Source organism: Echeneis naucrates, chromosome 8 (assembly GCF_900963305.1).
Source record: "Echeneis naucrates chromosome 8, fEcheNa1.1, whole genome shotgun sequence".
Classification (NCBI taxonomy): Eukaryota; Metazoa; Chordata; class Actinopteri; order Carangiformes; family Echeneidae; genus Echeneis; species Echeneis naucrates.
In genome coordinates, this window is record NC_042518.1 from 1,272,568 (window position 1) to 1,293,451 (window position 20,884).

Sequence of the window (20,884 nt, forward strand, 5' to 3'; positions counted from 1 at the left end):
CAGCAGGTTTGTATTTTGGAGTAAATACTGATGGTAGCATGACAAACAGCGAACCGACGGTGAGGGAAATGAATTTTGACAGTAGGAGATAATCAGTGTCACCAAGATGGATGTATCGAGACAAAAGGTAAATATAGAAGAAGTTGCGATCTCTTAAGGATTCTTATTTTAGGTTTCGCCAAAATACTTTTTATCAGCAGAGGTTAACATGATTTAATGACTCTGATACACATTTGTGTTGCTCCTTGCTGCAACGAGACTCTAATCACATTACAGCAAATGAAGCCCACATACGACCAGGACTGCACCAGATTTCATCTGAGTAAAAAAGTCTTAATTAAACTACAATCCCCCCAAAAATGCCAACTTTTCCATTTTTTGAATACAGCGTTGACCTGCTTCCTCATGTCTGAAGTAAACAAAAATAAATTCCACTTTTAGTAAGTAAAAATCTAAAATAATTAGGTCTTCACACAGAGTAAAATGCCGCTTTCAGACAGGATCAGACCACCAATTTTCTCAGCGATTGCCTTGTTTATTTCCGGCAATTACACCAATTTCTTAAAATAAGGTGGTAATGTTTTATTGATGTTAAAATGCTACATGCAGCGTTGTTAATTAATTTTTTTAACTAAGTGGATCGATTTGTTTGGTTTTTTTTTGTACAAAGAAAAGAAAAACAGGAAGAGATACTTCTCTAAACATTAAAGATCACCAAACTTGCATTTTAAACTGTGACATGAGGTGAGCCGGAAGAGGACGGACGTGCAGAGGCAATAACAGTAAAGCAAACAGGCTGCTGCCTTTGCACCACTGCTTCTTGCCTCCCTAGTGATACATGCCAGAGATAACAGCTTAATTTCAACCTCAGCACTTTTACTGCACTGTCCAAGGCGGTCACTGCATCGATGTATCAATGTACCGCCATGCTAGTCACTCTCCACTGCGACAACTCACAATTTTTCTATGATGGAAGCTTTCAGAGAGGTGCTACGGTTTAAGCCTGCACACGAGCCGCCCTCCTCTGATGGCCTCGGTCTTTGGAGACTCTGCCGGCTGTTTGTTTCTCGGATAACAGGTCACAGGGCAGATTTTGATTGAATCCCCCCACACTGTTGACGAGTAAAAGGGGGCGGATTCGTTCTTGATTTTTTTTTTTTTGCTGCAGAGAGGTGCTTCCTTCCCCGTGCGTAACATTTCCTCCTTTCGCTTTGAAAAGCAGGTGCTGGAGCTACTTCAACAGTCTCAAAGAGGAAAAGAAAAAGAAAAGAGATTTTTTTATCTGAAGAGCCCAGAGTCCAGTAAATCATGTTCGAGGAAGACAAGAAGGCTTCAGTTGTTTTTCACATTTGATGAACAAGATCAGATCTACAGGATGATATGGGATGATGTATTATGGACTTTCAGAGGAACGCCTTCCAAAAATGGATCACACACCAAAGAAAAAGATTCACGTTAGAAAACAGACTACTTTCTTTCTCTTTAAACTGATTCAATATTTGCAAAATAAAAAAAGAAGAAAGTGCAAAAACAAGCAAATACTTCTGTTTAAGGGCCACACTGGTGCTAATCATTTGGAGCGCCTCATCGTCCTCAGAGAGGATTTATAAAGAGATAATACTGAAATGACTCTGCTGAGAGTTGACATGTCAGCTCTCAAATCACACATTTCATAAACATTTGTGTGTGTGTTTTTTTTTTTGCTTTTTTTTTTGCAAAGTTTAATAGCTAAATTGTTTTTGTTATAAGCCGTAGCTTGACAAACAAGCGGTACTTGAACCAAGACTATTCTCAAAGCAATTAACGCTTAAATTTAAAATGTGCTAAGATAGATTACATTCATTGCAAATCCTCCGTCAATTTGCATTCATTCTCATGCTCCCAGTGTAGCGGGAGATGCTGCACATCGTAGGGGGATTTCCTTTGGATTTTCAGAGCGTTGACCCCACGTGGCGCCGGGGGCAAGGCGACCATGCCGGACTGTTATTAACACTGACGTAAAAACAGAAAAAAAAGGTTGGGAAGCGGGGGTGAACTGTGGCTGCTCTGGGCGCCGAGGACACCGAGGGATCTGGTTCACCAGAGGAGATCCACCTTGTCGGGGCGTCACGGTGTGAAAGCGGCCACATTACACATCGCCTCCATCTGTGGGGGGTCACGGAGGGCAGTGTTTAAAAGGGCAAACACGAGTGGAATGGAAAATATGCCGCAAAGCACCTTTCTCTGTACCCCTGTTGGGGAAAAAAAAAAAAGCTTAGAGCTGTCTGGATTGTTGAGGTGATGTTCTTTATGGGGTACTCAAACACACCAACACGTAACGGAGTCTTTCCTGCTTTTCTGTTGCCTTCCCTCCGGCGTTATGACAGCACATCGTCTCTGTTAGCTCGTGCATCTCACACATGAGTAATGATCCTGTAACTTAAAAGCAACGCAGCTCTCCTCCACTTTCACATACGTGCATGCACGTCTCCTGTTATCCATGGAGAAGGAGAAATGAAATGTGCTTTTTATCATGTGTCATGAAGAACCCCTCCACTCACATACACGTTGAACCTCTCGTCAAAAAAATATTGGCAAATGTTGTAATTACGTGCCGGGTATCTGCGCCTTACATGGCTCGAGGCCGGCAGCAGTCCTGATATTCCAGCTTTATCATATTTTAGTTTTATTTGAGGACGGTGGCGGTGCCGTGCCTCCAGTCAGCCATAATTGAAATGAGGGAAGGAAGATGTAGAGGCTGTGTGCCCCACTCCTTGTAATCAAGCCCTTAGTCCTGTGTGCTTTGCCATTTTTCAAAGTGAAATATCCTCGCAATCTTTATAGTAATATGCAGCGAGTCCTCTTCATGCCTTAGCCCATGGGTAATTAGGCATGAAGAAGTGTACTTTTTACATGCGAGGGCCATGCATTAGGAGTGCTGAGGCCACAAACTAGGCCCCGCACGCTGCGAGTCTACTGGAAGCATTCAATTAAATTCATGATCACATACACAACAACATACGGCTGCTTTGTAACTAATTTATTATTCTTTCTGTAGCAGGCGTGACATCAGTATTCAGCCGGCGATGCTCTCTGTTCTGGGCGGGTTGTGTGTGGGACTTGTGCGCTCGGAGGTGAGTGGTGAAAAAAGTGAAGCCGGGGGGAGTGATGGGGAAGTTGATGTATGATCCCTGGTGGCTGAGCTTGTTTGAAGCGTGGAGCTGGGCAGGTGATTCGGAGGCGCCGGCTCTTTAAACAGCGTAATGAGCCAGATAGGACGCCGCACCACGCCACACCACACCGCACCACCTCCCCTTCCTCCCGTCAACACCAACAAACCAAACAGTTGAAGGACATCATTTATCAAGAGTCAACAAAAGAAATGTTTCTTTGTGTTTTTGCTTATAAATTTGTCATTTTCTCCAATTTCCACCTGTCCAGAATCAGCTGATTCCATCTGTGGCCCAGTAAAGATTCTGTTCTCTGTAACAGGAATGTTTCCTTCTCCAAAGAAAAGTTCCTCGTGTTTATCTGAGCAGGAGTTCTGCTCATTAATGATGAAATATCAGCTCCAAATATCTGATTGTCTTTATTCTGTCAACACAATAAACTCAGAAACATACAGGACTGATCCAGAGACTCTCTGATTGGCTGTGACATCATCAACCGGAGCCAATAGGAGCGTCCGACGAAGAGACGTGACTCCAGAGGTCACGATCAGAGATGGAGGATGAGAATGGACGGATAAACAGAGCTTTGGTTTTGCGGTACAGCTCTGATGAATCAGCAGTTTTAGTTTTTAAAGATACTCGTCTTATTGTTACAGGAGTCGGGCCTCTCTTCGGTCCACGTGTCAGAAGGTATGTGTGCTATTTTCAGGGTCTGCTGGGTGTGTCTGCCCTCTAATGGCCAAAAATAAAAGACAAAAAATGATTTCTGAATAATGTGAGGTAATGCACATATTAAGATGTTAAGATGATATTAATGGAAACATGCAACATGGTGGACTTAATGTCAGCGACAACGTAAAGCTTTAACTTGTTGTCTCTCCAGGAGTGACAGAAATATTCTTTTTGTGTTCGAGGGTTCGTTTAGCGTCTCATCAGCCTTCCTGCAGGTTCGGTGTCCTCGGCTCGGCCTCACACGCTCCGGCAGCACTGCTCTCTTTGTAATGCTGTACGAATGCAGCACAGCACTCACACTCCACCACCACAATCACAATGTCTGAAGACACTCCCACAGGTACGCACACACACTCAGAGAGGGGGAGAGGTGTTGGCGTGGCGTGGGTATAAAGTGTGACAAACAGAAAGTTAGTGCAGATGCTAAATGTGTTTACATGAAAAAAAAAGAAACAGTCCTCATGCACAATTTAATGTGTGTCTATTTACAGACATATTTTTTGTGAAGCTGAACATAACGCTGCAGCCGCAGCTGAAGGAAGAAACAAAGACGGGGGGGCAGAGAGAGAGAGAGAGAGAGAGAGAGATGGGCTGCGAGCCTTCTGTGCAGCTCTTTCATTGCTGATAATATATAAATGCATGCACACATGGATGCTGCTCGTAAATGAATAAACACATACATCAATTTCAAAATCCAACACATTTGAATTTCAAATGCAGCGGCGCCCCCCACCCTTCTTTTTCCTTCCCTCCTCTTTCTTTATGATATGTCTCATTTCTCTTGTGCAGATATAAAAGGAGAGGGGTTGAGGGGGTAAATTAGAGGGGTGGGAGAGAAACAAATGCTGTATGGAATTTGAGATTATGCCTTTGGTTGGTGTGGTTTCCCTCCTGCTTAAATCAAAAGGCACGGGGGCCGCGTAGCCCTCGGCTTGTTGCTGGTGACAGTTTCAGTGTTTCTAGACTTCTCTCCTCCCCCTTTTCAACGACAGTCCTGAATTGAGAAGCGGGGTGGAACGGGGTGTGGGCTTCTGGCGGAGGGTGAATTAAATAGTCACTCTCTCTCTCTCTCTCTCTCTCTCTCTCTCTCTCTTTTTTCAGTGGCGTTTAAAATCAATTCATTCAGTGGACTGCTGACACAGCCCGGCCCAGAGAGCCCAGGATTTATGGCTCCCTCTAATGGGCATGCTCTGAACCAAAGCCCTGCCGTCAGCACAATTCTGCCAGCCACCCGTCCGCCCCGCTCCCTCACTCCATCTAGCTTTTAAAGATGCAGGCACCCCTCCTCTTCCTTCTTCCTCTCTCTGCTCCTTCTCCTCTCCCCCCCCATCACCCTCTGGCGGCGGCACGGGGCCCTCGGAAAACACACACAGGCCCGAAAAATGTCTAATTCCAGGGCCTTTACCACAACATCCCAGAAAAGGAACTACACTATACGACAACTTGATTTATTTATTTTAAAACATTTTTGTGCATTAAATGATTCCTTTTAGCGTCGCTTCAGCGTTTAATATCCAGGGAATTTCTTTGGCCTCTTTTGCAGGAAGCTTCTCTAACAAGTGTTGTCTCCCACAGCAGTGAATAACGTCTATTAATAGGCATCTATTAATATATGCAGTCGGAGCATAGGCAGAACAGGAACTACACCATATCATACTGTCAACTCTAATTTCAAAATATAAACATTCAACCAGCTTTTTAGTACGTGGGCAGACATTTGCAGCTAAAGATTTTCTATTAAGTGTTGTTATCAGTGAAATCTGGGAGGAGATTTCCTTTCAAGTGGATCTCTCCGGAGCAGTATATAATATCTCCCTGATTATTTACCATAACTGCAGAGGGTTTTGTTTTTTTCCAGAACGGGAGAGCAAGAGGGAGGGAGAGAGAAGGCCTCGGCATGAAACACAGATTTAATGTGTCTGTTAGCGCTGTGGACGTACATTTGGATGTTTGGATGTTTTCCAGTGATCATTCAAATCCGGGCAAAGCTTTGCGAACAAGTGGTGCTTCCCAGAGCGGTGTATAATATCTCCCCTATCCATTACTCCGTTTGACTGGTGGCGCTTCCTAAGGTCTTCTGAGTGTATACATATATGTATTCATATATTCATAACCAAGTCTGGTGTCACAGGATCTGAAACAATTTATGGTGCAAGAGTAAAAAAAAAAAGGCAGTGTGATTGAAAACTCTCGCCTATGAACTTGGGTGTAAAGATATATAAAAAGGATCATGGCCTGAATTGCGATGACAACATGAAGTCACTCCTGCGCAACACGTGATCTGAGCGAGCCGATGAGTGTCTGCGTGTGAGTGTGTGCGTCTCCTGCGTTGTGGTTACGCCGGCGCTGCACACTGTAACGCTTGACCCCCGTTATATCCTCAGGCAAGCTGGTAATTTGCAGACAAATACGGACCTTTGCTTCAGCCCCGGAGACTCCAACGTACATCCTTCTCCATATTCCAGCCCTGCTCTGCAGCCTGTCAAGGCGTTATAGGCCCTGAATTAGCCTCCCATTACAGCAAGTCTCCGGCTCCCCCCTAAAGTTAACCATAACTGACCATTTGGCGTGGCTTCATTATAGAGCCATGCATGTAAAATCGAGTCATGGTCCCCGGCCGTCACATCCAATTTCAAAATACAATCCCCCAACCAACCCCCAGAATCTCCATCTTTCTCTCTTACTTAAGTTCAACCTTCTCCTTGTTTCATAAAATATGATCTGATTAAAATAGATTACACACCTTGTTAGCGGAGCATTTCATATTTGATACAGCGGCGCTTTAAGACAGGCAACCTCCGCCGCGATTCAAAGAGATTGTGGCCTTGTTCTCTGGCCTATTTGTTTAATAAGCTCTGCAACATCAGTGGGCCTTTTAAGTGAACACACTCCCCTGGAGCAAAGGCAAAGATCAATACTCACACCTGTATAAAAAAAAAGAAGAAGAAAGAACTGAATTAAAAAAGAGAGAGAGAGACGGATGATGGCCAAGGATTTTCTCCTTCGAAGGAATAAAAAGCGAATTAATCAGCAACAATCCAACTGTATGAGAGAGAATCCAAAACAGGAAGCGGCTTTTATGTGCCGACCTGTAGCGAGTTGCTACGGGTCAGCTGTGAAATATTCAGCACCGATTAGTCCAGCGCAGCTTAAACCAAAGCTCCTCCGCCGTCTCCATCATGAGAGACTGGGCTATGCAAATGGGATATTATAAACAGAACGAAGAAAGGCAGCGTCTTTGAGGGTAAACGAGTTCATTATAATCCTCACCTCATCTGCTGACTGGATGGAAGACTCCTCGTGTAATCGCTGATGGAAGGAGGGAGCTTTTCTACTGTACTGAGGGAGCTCAGATGTGGGGGGAATAATACCGGTCATATCGCCTTAAAATGAAAATAATACCCCCCGTTTACCGTGAACAAAGTCCATGTGAGAGAGGAAAATGTAATACTATGCTTGAGGAATGTAATTATCATTTAGCGAGACTGTGAGCAGTGTTTGACAGGGCCTGAACTACATGAAAAACTCATTTTCATTTTTCTTATTATATCATGATTATATCAACATTCTTAACCAGTGGCCACAGCAGCAGCAAATTATTGCAAATTAGCCCCATATTGCCAGTTTTTAGTAGAGGCAAATGAACAAGCACTGGAACTCCAGTGTTTATTCCATAAATCAGCCCAACGCTGCACCTGTTGAGAATGTAAATAGCCGAGCCATTTTGATGAAAGTCTTTCATTAAAACATTTGAGAGCACTTTCTCTTTCTCTCTCTTTGTGTTTTTTGTTTATCCGCCCTGTTTTCTTCTCGCCGTTAAGTTCCTCCTACACCCGCTGCAACCGGAGGTCCAACGGGCAGTGACAGGGGAGACATAACACCCACCAGCTATACGTGGGGGCACGGGAGGTCCATCATTACCAAAGCCACAGTGGTGATCACGGCAATAATATAGAACTATAACTGAGCAATTAGACTAATGGAAAACGTCCCTATTTCTCCCGGTGTGCTGCGGCGAGACACGCCACGTGCCCCGCGGGCCCCCCCTGGAGATGAGGCTGGAGATGTGAAGTGGAGAGGAGGTAATGGCGGAGGCCCATTGATCCTCACGGCCACCTGCTATATGGCTCCGTGGAGGACGGGTGGGGAGGAAGAGGGCTCCATCTGGGGAGAGATCACGTCAGCTCCTGGGCTCTCAGGCATATGGATAAGAGTCTTTCTCTAGTCTTCCGCTACTTAACCAGCGCACATTAGCACAATATGGCCGGATAGGGGAGAGTAAGGCGCGCATACATACAGGTTTTTATGACAGCGAGGGCGCGTCAACGGGCGAGAGGGCGTGAAGCCGTTTTCCTCAAACTCTGCGGCGTCTGCCTTCTCGTGTGAGGACAGCTGGGAACGCCGGGGACGCTCAAAGAACCACGCCGACGTGTCGCAGAGTCCACCTTAACAGATCCAAAATCCGATATTCCTGATAAGACAGGACGAGACCGCCAACCGTCTTTAAATGGCTGATGACCTTTAGAAGTCAGACTGTTCCCGAAACCCAACTGCCCAATCAGGACACAGCACTGAGCCCTCACTCCTCCTCAGCTAACAGCTTCTACTGGCCTCAAAAAACCAACATGGCCGAAAGAGAGCGCCTAAAGTTTCAATAGGTAAAAACAAAAATGCCAGAACTGAAGAAAGTGAAAACTCTCATCCAGACTGCTGTTCAATAGATCAGTCACAAACCTGAATGTTTAGTTTTTTCCAGATACAGATTCAGGACAGACAGCAGAAAATATGATACAAGACATTAGTCAGGGATGATATTCAGCAAATATTTCAATTTGATAGTGATGGATATAAACATCAGGAGATATAACAGTCCAAAGTGCTGGATTTCTCATTTCAGGAGAGGCTGCAGGTAAGTGATCTTTTTGTGGCTCTCATTACAGCTCATCAGATATTTTATATATTTTATAGTTTCAGATTGGAAATGAAGTTGTTTGCTCTGAAAACACTGAATTTTCACCAAAGATTTGTGTTCCAGAAAGGACCAAAAAGAAAAGGCGTCTTTGCCCTCAGAGTTGATGTAACAGCAGTTAAAGACGGAGAGTCATGAAGAGAAATGATTTAAGCGGGCGGAATATCATTTGAAGCAGAAACCTTTCCACCATGGCTGAAGTAAAGCACACCTGAGGGAGGACCGGTTGTAATTTCAGGCTCAGACAGGCAGACGGGGGGGTGAAAGAGACTCACCTGCCCAGCTGGGGGTCTCCATGTACAGGTAAAGCCGGTTGGGCTGAAGCTGGGTCTCTCGACTCGCTGCTGCTGCCACAGGTGCTGACGAACTCTGCAGAAAAAAGAAAAACACAAAACTGCTGTTGAAGGGCAGTTTGTGGTAGAGAAATGACGAGGGTGTGTGTGTGTGTGTGTGTGTGTGTGTGTACAATTTCATTATGAAAGAACTACACAATAACTTGGATATCTGACCAGCTCTTATCAGAAAAGGATTTTACTAAAGCACAGCTACAACAATGCGACAACCTCCCTGCAACAACAACACATGACCGACACCCACTGGTCGTTTTTTTGCCTCAGTTGTGCGGCCGTTGTCGTGCAGCGGGTGGCTTTTCTGCTGACTTGTGTGTCTCTGCAGGCTTCAGGTTGGCTCCGGCCCAGAACCCCAGCCGGTGAACCGCAGAGAACGCGCATTGATTTCGTCCCAGCAGAAATCCCTTCTCCCAGTATCCTCCTCCCTTCCCGCCCCGCACCTGATTAAGCATTTGCAGGGAGCCATGCCAACACAATTTGTCATTTATCAAAAGTAATTAAAAGCAATTTCTTTTCTCTTGTTGATTGGGAATTGACTAATTGTTGAGTCTGTGAAAAAGGGGGAATAAATAAAACAGGGAAGGATGAATTTTACATAAACTCAGAGGAAAACATAAATGCTGCAAAATGAGGGCCAGACATCTGGCTCTGTGATTTCTCTCTACATGATTATGACTGCAAAACTGAAACAGTTGTTTAGTGCATTCTGATATACAGCCCATAGGCAGTAAATAATATATTAGAAACAGCATATTGACTAGCTGACTTAAAAGGGTGTTTTCATTTCATGTTGTGTGAACACTAGAGTGGGAGGAAAATACAAACACTGGTTGGTTACTTGTTAACAGAAAATGAAAAACGCTGCTCCCACATGTGCCAAAAGACATATTTGAACCGGTAAATACCGACGTCTCAGTCTGGGTGGGGAAACAGCACGACGGGAGACGGAGACGAGCGGAAACCATCCTACAGCAGAGGTTACAGTAGGTCCGGCCAAAGAAACCAACCAATACCGTTCCAACATTATCGGTAAGGACCTCTGAATGCACCATTACCTTCTACAAGGCCAGAATGAAATGTCAGAATTGATTCGAGAGGGGAGGGTTGAGATATAAGTGGGCAGCTAAGGTGGCCATTTTGTTTCAGTGGTCTTTTATTTGGTGTCCCTGGATCTTTAGCAGACTGAAAAAAAAAGAGCTGGAAGAACATGAAGGAGGTGTGGGTGGCCATCACAAGCGTCTCCAGTGACAGCATGTGAAATAAAAACAGGAAAAAAAAAAACAACACACACAATAAAGACAGAAAACGAACCGCGCGGAAACGCCAGAGGAGCCGTTTAAATTTCCCACCACTTTGTAAATAACTTTAGCTGTACAAATACCTGGCTCTGCAGTGAGCGGACGGAAAAAAAAAAATAAAAAAAAAACAACAAAAATTTAATAAAATAATGTTAAAAAAAAAAAATTCCAGCCAACAATTTATTCTCTGTCAACAAATGGAGCCGTTGCTTCAATGAGACGATTTGAATATCCCTTTGAAGGCTGCAGATGGACAAGCAATACTATCATTGCCTGGGAACACAGAAATAATTGGGCAACAGTGGGAGAAGCCTACATTCACGTCTCTGCTGAGACAGAGCCCTGCTTTGAAATTCTAATTGAACCTCTCACTCTCCTGCCTTTTGTTTACATTCCCATTCATCATAAAAAACTCAATTACTTATGTTCCCTAACATGTATGGTTATTAATGTTCTAATTATGCTTCTCCTCTCTAATCTTTTGCCTCGCAATTTGGGTGATATATGTCTGAAGAACACGGCGAGTCCCCTGGAAGTGAGAGCCGAATTAGGAATGTATGTGCAATAACACACCTTCTCTTGGGGGCCATCTGACGAAGGGAGGGAGCTTGTCATAGTTTGTCTATACATGGGGATTTATGCCAGCTCAGTGAGCGTGTGTTATTATATACCGTCTTTGTTTCGACACGCATTTCCAAGCAGAAAGTTGACTAATCAGCCCTCGCTCGCAAAACGGAACAGATGCAGCTGGGGAAGCTGACGAGAAGAGCCAAAAAGGAAAAAAAATAAATAAATAAAAATAAAAACACAGAGCAAACTACCTCTGGCCAGCTCTTCTTATTCTTCTTGTGAAAGGCTATAGGTATGACAGCTTTAGAGGTATGAAATAATGTCGGTGAGAGCCTTGAGGAGCCCCTGCAGAGAGGCTGAGAGGGTCCTGTACTGCCTCAAGCAATGAGTGTTCTTCAAGGCTTTTCCTCAGAGCACTTTTACAAGAGCACAAATTAGGTGTAAGGAATGCCTGTGTCGGCAGGCGCACCCAGCCGGCACATGGTGAACTAGAAGACATTTTTATTTTTTATTTAAAAAAAAAAAGGAGGCAGACACTTGAATGACAGTGAAGAAACGGAGGGCGTCATAAAGTGCAGAAAATAAGCTCTCACTTTCAAACGTTTACAGCGGCTCAAATATCTGATGATACCTCTCATAGCTTTTAATCTTTAATGTGAAAAATTAATCATCCCATTCATTATTTTAATAGCTGTCATTTTTCTCTCCCCAAAGTGATGATTTATAACCATTAAGCCCTGCGTAGGCTTGTGTGAGAGGGATTTATCGTAATGTTTGCACCAGGTAGCCTCCAACCATATTTCATTACTCTGACAAGCCATTAAAATGCCCTGGTGATTAAACAACAGCTCTGAGGTCAGTGTGTATGGCTGTTTCTTTACCCATGCAGGAGCGGAGAACCCGTAGCCTAACAAAGCTCTCTCCCTCACCCCCCCACCTCACCCCAAAGTTTCCTCCAGACCGGCCATCGCAGTTATGGATCTTTATCTGTTATTCTGTGCGATGGCGACCGGGGCTCGTGACGCACACGCACAGACGTTAACATGAAATAAAGTTAAGAATGGGGCCATTATCTGCCTTTTTTTCCCTCCTCCTCTGAGCTTTGGCGCCGTGATAACTGCGCACTTAAGAGGAAAAACTCTGGCCTCAGATACTCTCATGTCCATCCATCTGCGGTGTTCGCCGTCTCCCCGGAGTTATTCTCTGATCATGTGTCGCCGTTTGTGCCTCTGCTCCGCGCACTTGTCTCTTTCTCCTTTTCTACTCTTTCTGCTATTGATTTCCTCCCAATTCCATCATGCAGGGGGCGTGTTAACAACACGGGGGGGGGGTTGAAAGGCACTGTTATCACTGGTTGTAAAAAGAAGTCAGATTGTATTGAAGTCTATGTGAAAACGTCCCTCCTTCTCCCTTTGATTTATTAGCTCTATAAACGTTTTCCTAATGAGTTTATGGTCTCAGTCTGTAATTTCAAGTCTTCTTCAATACAACACGATGTTCATTTTTTAATTGATGGCCTCCATTTAGAGGAAAATAGACCATTGACAGACTGAACCACAAACGTTGCCTGGTGATCAGGATTAAATACAGACCATGTCAGACCCGGTCCTCACTCCTGGTTTATTCTGCATTCAAATGCAGTTTCGACTGGGCCTGAACGCATCGTCAGTGGACACAGAAGGAAACTGTTAGCGTGCTCGACAGGTGCAGACAGGATGCAGGGCTCTCAGTATGCGGCGCATGGACCCTTAAAGTTACAAAATTCACCTAATTTAAAGACTGCAAACGCTTGACATTTGGGTACATTGGTGGTGTATCAGAATGTAAGGCAGCCCTGAAAAAATGCAAAGAAAAGGCTTCTCTCTAAGACGGCGGAAAAAAACCAAAGAAATCGGATGTCTGTGCTCAGAGACACAAGAATTGTGGGTGTAAAAGTGTGAAACGTCGGATCTTTATTTATGAAGGGCAACAGTTAGGAATGTTTGTGCTGAAACGGACAGATGTCGCCTGAGAGATAGCGGGAGAAACAGCAGCCTGCAACACAAAATGGATTCCCAATTCAATCCCAGAGGAGGGGAGCTGAATGAACAGCCGGCCGGGGAGCTGGGGGAGGATTTAACTCCCCCCTGCATGTATGTTCATGTCTAATGTCCTGGGTCCAATGGGCCGGATTGATCACCGATGCCACATCTGACAGTGACTGACAGCGTCTGTAATTGCTGTGTTTGCTTTGGGAGAAGAGCAAACTACCATGGAGGGACCGCGAGGAACATGCAGCCATTCCTCAATCACCCGCAACTCCAGCTCTGGATATTAAATCATACTGCACAATGGCCGTGGTCTGCCTGAATGCCTGAGTGTTGTGAGCTCCTTGATTAATGGATATGATCAGTGCCTGTTGTGGCCCGGTCATGAAAGGAAAGAAAAAAAAAAAAATAATGATGATACCTGCTGTGGATCCTGATTGGAGTTCACACACAAACCACAAGTCAGGTATTATGGTCAAGTTCATTTCCCCACGCAGCACGACAAGGGATGGACACCAAGTGGTCCAATAAAAGGTCCCATCTAGTTTAAAAATAGACCTCCAAGTCTAGGTTCTTTATTAATATGACCGCAGCCCAGATTCAGAAACTGGGCCTTGAAACCAGCCGTCACGACTTTGTGTAACTTTGTGATGCCACGAGAGACAAAAAAGACAGAAACCTGTTCACTATTCTGTCATCGGATCATGACCCTAAAAGAAAGTGAAAACACTTCCATGAAAACCAGAGTAGTGTGGTATCAACGTATATGTCATACAAACCAAAGGTCAGATGACTAATATAAGAATCGAATGTTTTGACAAAAGCATAATCAAACAAATGGACTTTGAATATCGTGAGTGCCCGATGTGATCATTTAACGCAGCAGGTTTATCAGCTAAATGTTCTTATTAGTAACCGGGACTGTGTTGGAGTAAATGTACAGTATTTCCCTCTGTAGCTGTAAAGCAGAGAGACTTTGCAGTGAGTAACTTTCCATCAGTGGCAGTCAGGAGGGGTAAAAGCATATTAAACAGCTTTAGCATCTATAGGCAGAGAGAGATGGGATTTCAGTCTGTGCCAGACTAAAAATCTCTGTGTTGTTAACATTTACAGCCCCGGCTCCCCGAGGGAGAGCAGCGATCATCAGTGAGAAAAGAAAATCTCCCTCATAGATTTGAAAACTGGGACATCTACTGTAGGCCCTTCTCTCTCTGCTGTGGACGGATGTCGTGTTGGAAACGCCGCGCTGGGCCGGGACGATCCAAACAGTTGTCACAGAAACAGAACGAAAAAGCTGCTGAGGGAAATTAGCCTCCTTAATGTGTCAAACTGTGGGTCTTGTGTTTGTTGTGTCTCCAATCATCACACACACACACACACACACACACAAAGAGAAACAGTGCTTGTAATAGATACCAAAAAAAAAAACAGCATTAAAAAGTTAATTACCACAGCAAATAGAGCAAAGTGATAAACAGGGGATGATGCCATTTCTGCAGATGACTGTCGTTTCCTCCGTCCTGAAAAATAATATTTAGTATCCAGCTGTACTTCTGGATGCAAGAGGACGAGGAAGGAGGGGAGGAAGACGAGGGGAGGGGGGCACTTATAATTCAGAATATTTTTTCTGCAACTTAGCAAGTTTTTCATCTATCAGCAAGGCACATTAAATCCCAGCTGGTCAGATGTAGACGCCTGATGCTCGGCTTTAGACATGAAACAAACTACTGCCGAAATGAGAGAAGTTCTCAGAGCTGTGGAAATTCGACTCCTACAAGAGTCTATTAAAAATACATGTTCAAATGAATCTTGGTGGTGATGACAAGTTTTACCGTATTCTTCTTGAACTTTTAATGTACCCGGCCGTGGCTTCAAGGGGGGAAATTAAATATTAAGGCTATTATCTAAGCTGTTCCCAATATTATCAAGCTTCAGATATTTATATAGTGCAGCGATAATTATGTTATATAAGCTGGGTTTCATTTTTGAGCCAACATAATGATCTGGAGGTGGCCGGTTTGTAGTTTTACAACATAACAATGAGTAACCTAATTCATATATTCGCTGCAGTAAACCCAACAAGATTATGTAGATTCATCATTGCGGTCCGAGGTGGATACTGTACATGTAAATATATCGATCATTTCTGGCTGCAGGGAACTTTTAATGGAGCGAATGGGAGGAGTGCTTTAGTGTTTTGGCAGAGGGCAGCACACACTCAGCGCCATTTTGGGGCGTTGGGCTAAAAAACAAAAAAGCAAACGAAGAGTGAATTATTATCTGCTCTGATTGAGAAGAATCACTGTAAATCTGGTGCTACCTAACCCAGATCACCACTGTTTACCCACCGGTGAGACAGTAAATAGTCTGGCTGACATTTGCGGGAGGTTAGTGTGCTCAGAGAGCAAAGTGGAAGTGGAGGCTCAGATGAATTTGTCTGACAAATGCTCCTGGAGTATGTGTTGTCGACTGCGCTTCGGTGAGGCCCTGGACTGGGATTTGAGTCTGACTGAAGCCAAGCAAAGCATGCCAGATCACTAATTGCACAATTTAAAACCAAAGTCCCTGGCAGCTTGTCGTTTGAAATGGAGAGAAGAGCCATTAATCAGTGAGCTCAACATAGATCTGTGCGGCTCTCCACTGAGGAACCCCAGACGTACGTGGCTGAATCTCAGTGTCAACAGCCAAGGCAAAGACAAAGTGATTGGCTGGCAGCTGCCGCTCGCCGTAATCAAGACGTAAGTGTTATGATCCGACACATGTACGCGATTGGATGATTGAATCGCTGCTGCGTGAAACGTTGGTGCAGTGACAGTCATTTTATTTTCCTCTAATTGTTCGTATATGAGGAGCCAACTGTTGCTCACGGTTGGTGGTGATGAAGTTCGCCGCAGCTGTGTGATGCCTCCTAAAGGCATCGCACAACTGTCAGACCGTTACACAATCTCGGCTGTAATTTTATGGTGGCGCCTGTCCGGCCTGTAACGGCTGCCGTCAACTCAATCTTTACATGTCTCGTCTGCACTTTATTTTTGACGGTGAATTTTCAAATTGCGTTTTTATATCTTTTCTGGATCAAATGTGCGAAACAAATAAAGCTGTCTGCCTCCCGACACGCCACAGACTGTTGAAGTGAAGCCTTAAACCTGCATTCTATCTAATGAGCATCGGGTTCTGTTGAAGTCGATGGGAAATTGTGATTTATTAGCTCAGTAATTGTTTTTCTGATGAGTTTTGTGGTCTCAGTCTCGAGTTTAAAGTCTTCATTTCAACTTTATCTTCATGTTTTAAATGTGCACGTTGTTCATATAAAAATGAAAGCGGCACGTTTAAAACAAGATGTGAGATCCTGTGATGTTTTTTCTTTTTTTATCAAAAGAGAATTCAGACTCTCTTTATTATCTTTTAATTTCCAGAAATTTTCAGAGCCGGCGAGAAAACTGGTTTTTAATTAAAAACAGATCTGAGGACTCTTCGGAAAAAGAGCCGCAATAAAACAGACAGCCTTCAGTCTTCAGAATGCCATAAAGCACTCTATACGTTTTGCTGCTGGTACCGTGTAACTCTATGGGGCTTTAAATTCTCCATTTCCTGTTACAGCTTTGTTACAGGTTCAGGCAATTCTCCACTGGCTATTGGGAGGAGCTGTAAACATTATTACTACCGAGGCCGAGCTGTATTTTGGTGAGAACATTAGCGAGGAGGAAACTTACTCATTGCCCCAGTGATGTGAAGCTGAGGTGGAATTTTTTTTTATTTTCATTATTTTGTCTCGGGCCTAAAGAGAGAATACAGACACACACCATCAGGGAGACAGATGGAGGCATGGGTGTAACTGGAGACACACAAACGCACAATCGCACACCCCCTCTCACACAGTTGCATGAAGAAGGAAGAAGATGAAGACGAAGAGGAAGAAGAAGAAAAAGAGAAGAAAATAAAGTCAAATGCTGCCCTGAAGTCAATTTTACACTCAAGCAACATCCGTCTCTGATCTCGGAGCGTTCTTGCAGCGGCGGCACAACAAGAGCAATGCAGCACTGAGGGCCATGAATTAAAAAGTCAATATGTAAAACCATGGAGGGACGCCATTTTGAAAAAGCGTTCCATCAATGGAAATCATATTAACATGATAAAGGGCAGATTGGGAGGCGAGGGCATTGATTCAGATGCCGCTCCGTGGCCCCGCCATGTCCACCTGAAACATGTTAATGAATCGTGCCGCAAAGAAAAGCCAGAGGTGGGGGCAGCGCATGTGTGGGTGGAGGGCGTTGGTGGTGATGGGAGGGGCTTTAAAGCAACAGGAGGCCGTGATCACATCAGTAGGAATCTCAGTGCCTCACGTCTGGCAGAGGACGAAGTTTGGACGAGGGTCGGATAGGTGGCCGACTTGCAGGAGGGATTTTTTTTTTTTTGCAAGTTGGGAGTGGAGGATCCAATTAGAGTGAAGCTAGTGAGAGAAAGATGGAGTACCATAACACCACCCACAGACCCCAAAGTGCAAGAGCAGAGAGAGCAGAGGATTCACCCCCTGTTGACCATGACTACAGACACACTGCCTGGGGGAGGGAGCATCCAAGGCTTCACATGTGCACGCACACAGGCACACAAACACACACACAAATGCAGAAAGAGAGAGAGAGTGACATGAAAGCAACAAGGCAGCGCTGCCAGGCCAAACAGATGAATTACTTATCAAAGACGCACACAGCAGACCGGCTATGAGGCTGCAACACACAGACAGCTGGGGCATTATCAATTCACCTTCAATTAGCTGTCCTTGGCACTGCCTGCCAACAGGACCTGGAGTATCAGTACATTCACAACACATTGGCTCATTCGAAAACAAAGTGCCGAGGATCAGGTGGATCCTTTTGAGGAATTCAATTAAAATGGTCCTGAAATTACACACACACACACACACAAAAGAAATGAAATGGAAAGAAAAACACAGACGGATGAAAGCAAACGGATTATTTTCAATGCCATTGGAGGCAAAGAAGAAGAGGAAGAGGAGGAGATGGAGGAGGGAGGGGCGGAGCGGAGTGGAGGGGAGGTTAAAGAAAAAGCACTCCTTCCTTGGAGTCTGATGGCACAGCACCTTTGTTAAATATGAACTAATTAAGTGGAAAAATGAAAGTGTTTCATCTTCATTAGTATCAGACAATAGGACTATGAAACATAATTGAGAGTAGTTCCACTTTAATAGAATGAACAGAAGTCATTTGGTATTGAAATGTGCGGGGTGATTTAGCCAAAAGAAAGTGTATTATTAGATTTAATAGAATACCTACACATGATCAATGCTCGGAGCACAGGTGGTAGTTTGTCTCTGGTTCTTCAAATGATTAGGCCGACGGAATAATGGCGAGCCGGATTCACGTGGCTCCAGCATTGATTACAGGGAGCAGCCCATTTTTCACAGAACGGGGCTCCGCACACCATTTATTAAGCCTTCACACATGTGGCGTAAAAAACAAAAACAAACGCGCAGTGGGAGGAGTATGATGATAATGACGATGATGATGATGATGATGATGATGAAGACCGACAATCACCAGCAACACAAGTTTCAGCTCAGCTCAAAGTTTCTGCACCCAGCAGAGCAAAGTGGGACACCGGCCCACAAATACAGCGCCTTGGATTGACTGATCATCGAGCGATAATCTCCCAGCTGTTTAGGTGTTACGTTCCAGTCAACGACACAAGGTGGGGGCGATGGGGATGAAGTCCCTGACTTTTCCAGGCATGTGAAGTAAAAACAAACAAACAAAAAAAGTGCTGACTTGATAAAACTGTCACAAAGTTGACAGCACGCTGTTGTTTTCATTGTTTTCTGTAGCAGCATGTCCACATACTTATGGCCATAAAGTGTACAGCGTAAGCATGCAAAGCCCTGAGATACCACAGGATTTATAAAGAGTCTTAACTCGTGCAACACGTGAACCCCCCCGCATCAAAAAAAAAAAAAAAAAAAAAAAAAAAAAACAACGTCGTGCAATAAGCGACACGGTCATTTTTTAAAAACATGAGCGCATCACAGAGCTCGGCCATATTGAGACGGCTGTCTTGAGAAACAGTGTGTCTTTATCACTTCAAAGGCTGACATCCCCCCGGCGTCTCGGGGAAGCCGTGACTGGCACTCGTACAGCCCTCTCTCTGCTGTATTTGTCCAATCTTAGAAAGCCCAGAGTCAGGAAACACAAGGTCTTTTCAAAGTTAGTCAACAGGCCTTTGAAGCGCAGCCAACGGAGTCAGCAACCCAGCGACAAGGTGCCGAGCCATTATCATTCAATAGACAGGCGGGATTTTGCATATTTAACAGGAAATTTCACTTTGCTTTTTTGACATGGGGCATTATGCATCCTCTGTACATAAAATCCATCAGCACCTTGCCAATTTTGTTTGTGCTTTTTCCCATTTCGCTGGGGAAATGTGTTTCTCTTGCAACACACGCTACATTTCAAAACATGCACCGGAATTAAATTATATGTCTGTTTGGACAAACAAATTGGACCGCGGGTTCAAGGTAAAAAACATTTTACTCGTTTATTCATTTATTTCGTTAGCTTGTTTGTTTTAGTGCTGATACAACCTCATGGGTGAAAAGGCCTTAAATTGGGCCATTTTTCTATCTTCGCTTGTTTGGAAAAGAAAGTAATGCCGCGTTCAGATCAGCTTCCTCACAAAGAGGAGGCCACAGGCAGAAACGTCTTCACGTTTCATAATCTCTCCAGATGTTCGTGGTCTTTGTGTCGCAAATCATTTTCAGGCCAGATATTTGTTTCTGTTGTATCCAGGACTTTGCCGTCAGTTCTGGGAGGACGAAGCATTTTGCTGTGGGAGGCTGCACATTAAACATCATGTTTATATCTGTACGTTGGATACACTGACAGTCGCATCAGCAACAAAATCAACGTCAGCTGCTGTCAAATTAGCTGAGATTGGATTCTGCTACCTGACATTCAACCAAGCATCAACAAATAATGGCAGTGCAGGAAGAAAAGGAAGCGAGGCCGATAACATCCTGGACGTAGAGCAGACAGAGCTACATGGAGGTGACCCTGATGTTTGCACAGCCGCTTCTTTGAAACACACACTGTGTCGATCCCGACTCTGGATGCGACATATCAAAGCTGTGCGACAGCTCTTGATGGTGGAGCTCTCCTCCTCTGGGATTAGTGTGAAATGAAGGCTTGAAGTGCATCGAACAGCACAGATTGATGGTGTTTAACAGCATCTGTTTAAGAGTGAGGAATCTCCTTCTTATGAGCTATTCATTATTTTAAAGTCTTCCGCATAAACCCGGCAGCAAAATGCACAAAAACACACGTTTATGGGCGCCATCCTGTCTCTCTGGTATCTCGGTGAGCTTTGGTCGTCCCTCAGCAGACTCTGCACATACAGCCACCGCCGCGTCCTCGCCCGCTGGGATTTGCTCCGATGACCTAGCTGGAGTGCATCCATTCCTAATGAGCGGCAGCCGGTGGCCCATCTTCTCGCGCGGGCTGTCAGCTGTCTGTCCCCTGGTAGAAGGATGTGGGGAGAGCACCCAGCAACCCCGAAGCCCCCCGGAAGGGCAACTTCACAGGATGGGGTCCCACGGTGAGCTGCTAATGATCCATATGATGGCCTGGGCCAGCCATTGTTTGGGCTACATTACCCAGAGTGGGACAAACAATCGTTCGCGGTGTCACTTGATAATGGCCCAAAAAGCAAATCTCACAGACCTTCATTCTTCACAAGGGTAATTAATTCGCCGCTGTGCCGGGATGCTTCGCCTCTTCCA

The 20,884-nt window shown here is 44.6% G+C and overlaps 1 protein-coding gene across 1 annotated transcript in view; it reads right to left on the reverse strand.

Annotated features, from left to right (window-relative positions):
- LOC115047139 (RNA binding protein fox-1 homolog 3-like) overlaps nucleotides 1–20,884 on the reverse strand; it is a 176,624-nt gene that overhangs the window by 148,250 nt on the left and 7,490 nt on the right. The window contains exon 3 of the mRNA XM_029507881.1: nucleotides 9,126–9,219. Within this exon, the coding sequence (XP_029363741.1) occupies nucleotides 9,126–9,219 (94 nt within the window). The remainder of the gene's footprint in view (nucleotides 1–9,125; nucleotides 9,220–20,884) is intronic.